Source organism: Pongo pygmaeus, chromosome 6 (assembly GCF_028885625.2).
Source record: "Pongo pygmaeus isolate AG05252 chromosome 6, NHGRI_mPonPyg2-v2.0_pri, whole genome shotgun sequence".
In the NCBI taxonomy this organism is placed as follows: Eukaryota; Metazoa; Chordata; class Mammalia; order Primates; family Hominidae; genus Pongo; species Pongo pygmaeus.
In genome coordinates, this window is record NC_072379.2 from 26,046,938 (window position 1) to 26,056,922 (window position 9,985).

Here is a 9,985-nt window from a genome sequence, read left to right on the forward strand (position 1 = left end):
GCAATTTTGGGGGTGCTCTGAGCCGCCATGTTGAAGTCCAGCTATCCTGGGAGAGGGACCATGAGGGAGAGGCCCCATGGATAGGAGAAGTTATCCTAATGGAGCTTCCAGGTGACTTCAGGCCCAATGACCAACGAGGTGGCTGCAGTCACCCAAAAGCCAGACCCACAGAACTGCCTGGATAACCCACATAATTAAAAAGTAACAAGTGGTGGTTTTTGCTTTAAGCCTCTAAAGTTTTTTGTTTGCAGCAATAAGCAATCGAAACAGAAAGCTAACTGCATAACATCAAATAATCAACTTTATTAATATTGCTAATAAATTGGCCTAGCAGGTGTCACATACAAGCGCTCAGAAGGCTCCTTATTTTATGATAAGGGACTAGAGATTTGCAGTGCTTTTACTTGGTAATTTTCCCAGATTTGTGACTCCAGAATGACTATAAACATTATTTGCCCCTTATGCACTGTTTAAAAAACTGGTTCTACCCACATGATTTATGGGCAAACTTCCTTTTTCATCTTGTATACCATATTTTCTGCCTTATGCTTGGTGTTCATTAAACAGATGCCCTGTTCTATATAAAGGGTAAAATGAACTAGGCTTAAAAGCCATTTTACAGGGGCTTATTATGTTTTGATGTGTTGTTTTGAATCTGTGGGCACTTGGGCACTGAGTTTGTAATGTGGAAAAACAAACCAGGGACTGCTGGGGGAAAAAATGGTACATTGAACACATATGTGTAATTTTTCTCCATTTTGACACTCCTTAATCCATAATTTATAGTCTGAATTGTATTAATCCCATAATCCATATGTTGAAGACTTAATCCCCAGTATCTCAGAATGTAACCATATTTGGAGGTGCTTTTAAAGAGTAAAAGTGGGCAGGGCATGGTGGCTTATGCCTGTAATCCCAGCACTTTGGGAGGCCGAGGCGGGCAGGTCACTCTAGGCCAGGAGTTCGAGACCAGCCTGACCAACATGGTAAAACCTTGTTTCTACTAAAAATAGAAAAATTAGCTTGGTGTGCTTGCGCGTGCCTGTAATCCCAGCTCCTCAGGAGGCTGAGGCATGAGAGTCGCTTGAACCAGCTAGGTGGAGGTTGCAGTGAGCCAAGATCATGCCCCTACACTATAGCCTGGGTGACAGAGAGAGACCCTATGTCAAAAGAATAAAAATTTAAAAAATCAATAAACAATAAAGAGTTAAAATGATTAAGATGAGGCTGTTAGGATGGGCCTTAATACAATCTGACTGTTGTCCTTGTAAGAAGAGGAAATTTGGGCTCACAAAGGGATGCTGGGGATGTGTGGGAACAGAAGAGAGACCATGTAAAGACATAGAGTGAACACGGCCATCTGTAAACCAAGAATAGGGGCCCTAGAATCAAATCAACCCTGCCAGTGCCTTAACATTGAACTTTCAGCCTCCAGAACTGTGAGATGATTAACTGATATTGTTTAAGCCACCCAGTTCATGGTATTTTGTTAGGGCAGCAGCCATAGCATATTAATACACAGAAAAGGAATTTTTATTTATTTATTTATTTTTGAAATGGAGTCTCGTTCTGTTGCCCAGGCTGGAGTGCTATCTTGGCTCACTGCAACTTCCGCCTCCGAGGTTCCAGTGATTCTCTTGCCTCAGGCTTCTGAGTAGCTGGGACTTCAGGTGCATGCCACCATGCCTGGCTAATTTTTTGTATTTTTTAGTAAAGACGGGGTTTCACCGTGTTAGCCAGGATGGTCTTGATCTCCTGACCTTGTGATCCGCCCACCTCAGCCTCCCAAAGTGCTGGGATTACAGGTGTGAGCCACCGTGCCCGGCTGAAAAGGAATTTTTCAAAGGGCCCTGTTTTGGTTATCTCTTGCAGTGCAACAAACTACCCAAAACTTACTAACTTAATTTTATTTTCCTAATGATTTGTGATCAGGAAATCAGGAATAACTCAGCTGAACAGCTTGATATTTTTTTCATATTGCATCAGCTGGAGTTGCCTAAGTAGACATAGAGATTTTATTTCTATGGGAGCTCCCTCACATGGCTGAGGTCTTCTGGGAGTTCAGCCTTGGCCTGTTGGAAAAAGCTCTTTATCTACCTCCACATGGGCCTCCTCATGGCTGCTTGGGCTTCCTCACAGTATGGATTTCAAGAATGAGTGTCCCAAGGGAGAGGAGGCAGAACTGTAAGCTGCCTTAAGTCTCTTAAGGCCTGGTTGTAGAAAATGGTCAATTGTCCTTTCTGCTGTATTCTATTGGATGAGCAAGCACTAAGGCCAGTTCAGATTAGGAGAAGAGGATTAGACCCCACCTCAAAATTGGAGGAATAGCAAAGAATTACTGGGCAGCTTTACTATTACTATAATGTTAATTTTAGATTCAGGGTTACATATGCAGGTTTGTTATGTGGGTATATTTCCTGATGCTGAGGGTTGGGCTTCTATTGATCCTGTCATCCAAATAGTGAACATTGTACCCAATACAAAAGTTTTCAATCCTTGGCCCCCTCCTTCCCTGCTTTTGGAGTCTTCAGTGTCTCTTCTTCCCATGTTTATGTTCCTATGTACCCAGTGTTTAGTTCCTGCTTATAAGTGAGAGCATGTGGTATTTGGTTTTCTGTTTCTGCATTAATTCACTTTAGATAATGGCTTCCAGCCGCATCCATGTTGCTGCAAAGGACATGATTTTGTTCTTTTTTGTGGTTGCATCATATTCCATGGTGTGTATGTACCACATTTTGTCCATCCAATCCACTGTTGATGGGTGCCTCGGTTGATTCCATGTCTTTGCTACTGCGAATAGTGCTGCAATGAACATATGCGTACAGGTTTCTTTTTGGTAGAATGATTTATTTTCCTCTGGATATATACCCAGTATTGGGATTGCTGAGTGGCATGGAAATTCTATTTTTACTCCTCTGAGAAACCTCCACACTACTTTCCTGAGGCTAAACTAATTTACATTCTGCAGACAGCTTTGATACTATGCGGGATAATTTCACAAAGATGGGGCAAACAGAGGAGGAGACAATAAAAATAAAATTTTGGAAGAGAGCTAAGAAACAAACTCATTTAGAAGACCCAAGAAAGACAAATCTTAAATTGTTAGGGAGGAAAAGAGTAGAGTTAAGTCAATATACATCACAGTATCTTCAAAATGCTCAGGAATGGAGGTTCCAAGTACTCCTGGAACTGAAAGTGCAATACTAAAATAAAAAATGGGTTGTCAGCTGTTTAAGGAACACCCCATCCCCAGTCCAGCTGCCAAAAGTCTATCTCAACACTCTACCCTCTAAACAGCAACGGGGATATTGAGCCTCTGAAGATCCAAGCTTCAGTCTCCGTAATGGAATGCATCAGCTGTAGGCAGGAATGACTTACTCTAATAGCTACGTTAGTATTAAGTGATGAAACACCACCACCCCACCTTCTTTTCCCTGTACCCCCTATTTCTTTTTGTAGAGAGGTGGCAACTAGGTCTTTGTAACCTCTAGGAATAAGTTCTACCAAGTCTTTTGGTCAGCTAAGAGCTAACTAAGTCATGAGAATACTGACTTAAGACATGCACTTCACTGGCAGGGATGCACAAAGTGAGTGGGTTCCTCTTAGGCTCAGAGGGTCCCACATCAGGTTTTTTTTTTTGTTTTTTTTGTTTGTTTGTTTTTGACACAGAAGTTTGATCTTGTTGCCCAGGCTAGAATGCAATGGTGCGATGTCGGCTCACTGCAACCTCCATCTACTGGGTTCAAGTGATTCTCCTATCTCAGCCTCCCAAGTAGCTGGGATTACAGGCACGTGCCACCACACCCGGTAAATTTTTTGAATTTTTAGTAGAGACGAGGTTTCACCATGTTGGGCAGGCTGGTCTCGAACTCCTGACCTCAGGTGATCCGCTGCCTTGGCCTCCCAAAGTGCTGGGATTACAGGCGTGGGCCACCACGCCAGGCCAACACACTGGCTTTTTTGTTCCCTTCACTTCAAATATGCAGAGCACTAAAGATAATCAAACACTTGAGGAAGATGTCTAATATGAAAGATATAATATTTTTTATTTTTTATTTATTTTATTTTATTTATTTATTTTTTCTGAGACGGAGTCTCACTCTGTTGTCCAGGCCGGAGTGCAGTGGCGAGATCTTGGCTCACTGCAAGCTCCACCTCCCGGGTTCACGCGATTCTCCTGCCTCAGCCTCCTGAGTAGCTGGGACTACAGGCGCCCACCACCACGCTCAGCTAATTTTTTTTTTTTTTTTTTTGTATTTTTAGTAGAGACAGGGTTTCACCATGTTAGCCAGGATGGTCTCGATCTCCTAACCTTGTGATCCAGCTGCCTCAGCCTCCCAAAGTGCTGGGATTACAGGTGTGAGCCACCACACCTGGCCGTGAAAGATATAATAAACCCATGCATAGAAAAATAGAAATTGGAGGAAACAGGAGCTATGTAGGAAGAAGATAACTTAAAAACAAATCAGTAACAACGACAACAAAATCAACTATCATTTCAACTGGCCAAAACCAAAACAATTTAAGCAACAAAATAAAAAGTTTTATACCTTGATTTACAATCCAAGGTGTAAAATAAATAGCTATGTGTCCGTAATGATAAAAATAAGTGATTGTGGCCAGGAGCAGTGGCTCACGCCTGTAATCCCAGCACTTTGGGAGGCCGAGGCGGGCGGATCACGAGGTCAGGATTTCGAGACCAGCCTGGCCAATATGGTGAAACTCTGTTTCTACTAAAAATACAAAAATCAGCCAGGCGTGGTGGCATGCGCCTGTAGTCCCAGCTACTCAGGAGGCTGAGGCAGAAGAATCACTTGAACCCAGGAGGTGGAGGTTGCAGTGAGCTGAGATCATGCCACTGCACTCCAGCCTGGGCAACAGAGTGAGACTCCATCTCAAAAAAAAAAAAAAAAGTGGTGGTAGGGTGGATGGGGACCATGGGGCCTGTAAGTTACTAGGAGAGAGGACAGGATGCTTTCATATGGCTATACTTATATTCTTTTTGAAACATATTTTAAAAGGAGAACCACATCATAAATGAATCACATTTATTCATGATCTTGATTTGCATGGCTTAGTGATACTCAAATTTAGTACCATTACCTAGAACATATTAAATGCTCAATAAGTACCCCTTGCTGAAAAACACTATTATTAACATTCACACAGTTAATGTTTTTTGAGCACATACTAAATGCTGGAGCTGCTATGGTAAATAAGACCAATGTGGGCCAGGCATCATGGTGCATGCCTGTGATCCTAGCACTTAGGGAGGCCAAGATGGGAAGATGGCTTGAGCTCAGGAGTTTGACACCACCCTGGCCAATATGGTGAAATCCTGTCTCTACAAAAATTAGCCGGGCATGATGGCTTGTGCCTATAGTCCCAGCTACTTGGGAGGCTGAGGTGGGAGGACTCTTGAGCCTAGGAGGTCGAGTCTGCAGTGAGCAGTGATTGAGACCATGTCTCCAACAACGACAACGAAAAAGATCAATGTGAGACCTCAAGGAGATTAAATGCTGCTGAGAGAAACAGGCAAAAAATTAAAGATAAATAAATGACAGATTGCAGTTATGTGCTTTAAAGGAAATAAGCAGAAATTGCTGAGGTGATGAAGGAAAACATCTAGGGAAAGTTTCTTAATATGAGAACTGTTCCCTTCATTTATAAATTGTTTTTTATCGAATCTATTTATTTATTTATTTGAGACAGAGTCTCACTCTGTTGCTTAGGCTGGAGTGCAGTGGCACAATCTTGGCTCACTGAAACCGCCACACCTGGGTTCAAATGATTCTCATGCCTCAGCCTACTGAGTAACTGAGATTACAGACGTGTGCCACCATGCCCAGCTAATTTTTTTGTATTTTTAGTAGAGACGAGGTTTTGCCATGCTGGCCAGGCTGGTCTCAAACTCCTGGCCTCAAGTGATCCACCCACCTCAGCCTCCCCAAATGTTGGGATTACAGGCGTGAGCCACCATGCCCAGCCTATAAATTATTTTTACATATACTAGACCAGTGCTGGTTTAAAGGACTAAATTATACTCTGGTTATGTTTGTTTGTTGTTTGTTTGTTGAATTTAGGTCTTGCTGTGCTGCCTAGGCTGGTTTTCAATTCCGGGGCTCAAACTATTGTCCTTTCTCATTATCCTGAGCAGCTGGGATTACAGCCACCCTCTCCTGCCAAAATTACTAAATTAGATACAATTGAATTATCTGTTTATTTTAAAATCCATTAAGCTATAAATAGGCCAGGTGCGGTAGCTCACGTCTGTAATCCCAGCACTTTGAGAGGCAGAGACGAGAGGATCACTTGAGGTCAGGAGTTCAAGACCAGCGTGGCCAAGATGGTGAAACCCCATCTCTACTAAAAATACAAATAGTAGCGAGGTGTGGTGGCAGGTGGTGTAATCGCAGCTACTTGGGAGGAGGCTGAGGCAGGAAAATCGCTTGAACCTGGGAGGCAGAGGTGGCAGTGAGCTGAGATTGGGTCACTGCTCTCCAGCCTTGGTGACACAGGGAGACTCCCTTTCAAACAAACAAAAAACCCTATAAATGAAAGATGACATAGTTGCTAAAATTTTCTTCTGCTCATTTATCTATAATTTTGTTTCAGTTAGTAAGATAAATCATTGATAATTTCTTTAAAGTTTTTAAACAGATGGTTATAATGCAACATTCCATTACTTGTAGCAACATGTTGCAAATGTAAGTACTAGATCAAATACTAAGCTTGACCATCCTTCAAGAAAAAAAAAAAAAGCCATGCAATTTTGATAGTTCCTGTATAATCCCAGGCAACTAATCCCAGACTTCTGGATTTAATGGGCCAGTGAGGAAAAAATTCAGAGTGGGAGTTGAAAGTATTCACAAAGGGATACCAGCTTTAATTTTTAAAAATGGGAAGAAGATAATATCAGAACACAGGAAGGTCATATAAATTCAATAATTTAGCTTTATGACAGCACATGGTCTTTATTGAACTCATTTTGTCATAAACTGGCAAAAACTGTTAAGGACGTCTGCATATCCATCAGTGTTTATTCATACAGTCAAAGACACATGTGGGCTTCTGGTTTGTATACCCAGAAACTGTAATATAGCATTTTGCCTGGAGATGATCAGACTGGATTTCAGGGCTGAGTTCTCACTAAGCCAGCTCATACGCAGGCATTCGTTTATCACTGGAGCATGTATATTTCCAGTGAGTCAAGACTCATATCCATTCTGTGATTTCTAGGAATGATCCCAAACAGAGAATCAGAGTGAATAAAAGCCAAATGGAGTTGGAGGGGTTTAAGGAAAATTTCATTCAGGCTATTAAAAAAAAAGTCTTGAATTTTTCCTAGTCCACAAAAGAACATATGCCTTGTATCTTGAATACTTAGGCTCATCTGGTATGGTGTTTGTGTTTTGACAGTGCCGGATTCATACCGTTTCTGAGTTGTACTTTCCTTACTGTATAGCTCCCCATTTACTGGCTAGAATATATTCTCACGAGCCAGATAAAAAGAGACAACTAATAACTTTATTTAATTTTTGTTTGGATCTTAATTCTTTTTTTTTTTTTTTTTTTTTTTTGAGACAGGTCTCACTCTGTCCCCAAGGCTGGTGTACAGTGGCACAATCTCGGCTCATTGCAACCTTTGCCTCCTGGGTTCAAGTGATTCCACAGCCTCAGCCTCCCAAGTAGCAAGATCACAGGCACATGCTATCATGCCCAGCTAATTTTTGTATTTTTTGTAGAGATGGGGTTTCGCTCACCATGTTGGCCAGGCTGGTCTATAACCCCTGAGCTCAAAGCGACCCATTCTTCTCAGCCTCCCAAAGTACAGGCATAAGCTGCTGCACCTGGCCTTAATTCATTTTTAAGTGATAATGATTTTAATAATGGAATGTCTTTCAATATCCAAAATATATGTGTGTGTATACACACACACACACACACACACACACACACACACATATATATATAAAAGATTGGATGGTAAGATTTACCAGCCAAAATGGCCTATGGAAGAGAATGTGGGTAACAGAGGTAACAGTGGCCTATTTATTTATTTATTTACTTGTTTATTTATTTTTGAGGCAGAGTCTTACTTTTTCACCCAGGCAGTAGTGCAGTGGTGCGATCTCAGCTCACTGTGACTTCTGCCTCCTGGGTTCAAATGATTCTCCTGCCTCAGCCTCTCGAGTAGCTGGGACTACAGGTGCATGCCACCATGCCCAGCTAATTTTTTGTAGTTTTAGTAGAGACAGGGTTTCACCATGTTGGCCAGGCTGGTTACCAACTCTTGACCTCAGGTGATCCACCTACCTCAGCCTCCTAAAGTGTTGGGATTACAGGCACGATCTACCGTGCCCGGCCATATTTATTTTTTAATTTAAAACATTTGTTTTTTAATATAAAGGAGGGGTCTCGAAATGTTTCCCAGGGTGGTTTCCACCTCCTGGGTTCAAGTGATCCTCCTGCCTTGGCCTCCAAAACTTTTGGGATTGCAGGCATGAGCAACCATTCCTGGTCCGTAGTTTTGTTTGTTTGTTTGTTTATATTTTTTTTGTGACAGGGTCTCACTCTCTCACCCAGGCTGGAGTGCAGCAGCTGCTCACTGCAGCCAAAACCTACTGGGCTCATGTGATCCTCCCACCTCAGTCCCCTAAGTGCCACCAATTGTGTGCCACCAAGCCTGACTAATTTTAAAAATTTTTTGAAGAGACCAGGTTTCACTGTGTCGCCCAGGGTGATCTTGAACTTCTGGGCTCAAGCAATCCTCCTGCCTTAGCCTCCTTAAATGTTGGCCCATAGTTTTAAGTAGTAACTCCTTTTCTGTACTTCTGAAGTTTTTATTATCGTATGTAAAATTTAGTGATGTCACATGAATTTGCTTGAAGTATAGATTATTTTCATAATTCTAGGAAACCAGATATCAAACAATAAACTTATTCTAGGAGTTTAGTTATATATATATATACATGACAAAGCCCCATCTCTATATATTTATAAAACATAAAGGCCATGGGTGGGGAATGGATGGCAGGCACCATGTCTGGCAGCAAAGGTGGCAAGAAGAAGGCCCTGAAACAGCCCAAGAAGCAGGCCAAAGAGAAGGATGAGGAAGATAAGGCTTTCAAGCAGAAACAAAAAGAGGAGCAGAAGAAACTCGAGGAGCTAAACATGAAGGCCGTGGGGAAGTGGCCCCTGGCCACAGGTGGAATTAAGAAATCTGCCAAAAAGTGAGCTGTTGCTTGTGCCTGAGGAAATGGTAACCCTTTATTTCATCCATATTGAAACATCTGTATTCCCTGCCATAACACCTTTTGCCACCTATAGCTGGAATTAAGTGTTGTCTTGGAGCTGTTGTACATTTAAGAATAAACTTTTGTAAAATAAATAAATAAATAAATAAATGCCAGGCGCAGTGGCTCATGCCTGTAATCTCAGTACTTTGGGATGCCGAGGTGGTGGATCACTTGAGGTCAGGAGTTCAACCAGCCTGGCCAACTTGGTGAAACCCCATCTGTCCTAAAAAAAAAAAAAATACAGAAATTAGCTGGGCGTGATGGTGGTCACCTGTACTTCCAGCTACTCAGGAGGCTGAGGTGGGAGAATTGCTTGAACCCAGGGGGCGTAGGTTGCAGTGAGTCGAGATGCCCACTGTACTCCAGCCTCGGCGACTCCTTCTCAAAAAATAAAAAACAGAAAAGTGGCCGGGCACGGTGGCTCACGCCTGTAATCCCTACACTTTGGGAGGCTGAGGCAGGAGGATCACGAGGTCAGGAGATCGAGACCATCCTGGCTAACATGGTGAAACCCCGTCTCTACTGAAAATACAAAAAAATTAGCTAGGTGTGGTGGCGGGCGCCTGTAGTCCCAGCTACTTGGGAGGCTGAGGCAGGAGAATGGCGAGAACCTGGGAGGCAGGGCTTGCAGTGAGCGGAGATCGTGCCACTGCACTCCAGCCTGGGCGACAGTGAGACTCTGTCTC

General features: G+C 42.6%; 1 protein-coding gene across 1 annotated transcript; it reads left to right on the forward strand.

The window, feature by feature from the left end:
- Positions 1-9,042: 9,042 nt before the first annotated feature.
- LOC129041448 (translation machinery-associated protein 7-like) lies at positions 9,043-9,237 on the forward strand. Its single transcript, XM_054497032.1, has one exon. The coding sequence runs from the start codon at positions 9,043-9,045 to the stop codon at positions 9,235-9,237; it is 195 nt and encodes a 64-aa protein (XP_054353007.1).
- The last annotated feature ends 748 nt before the right edge of the window (positions 9,238-9,985 follow it).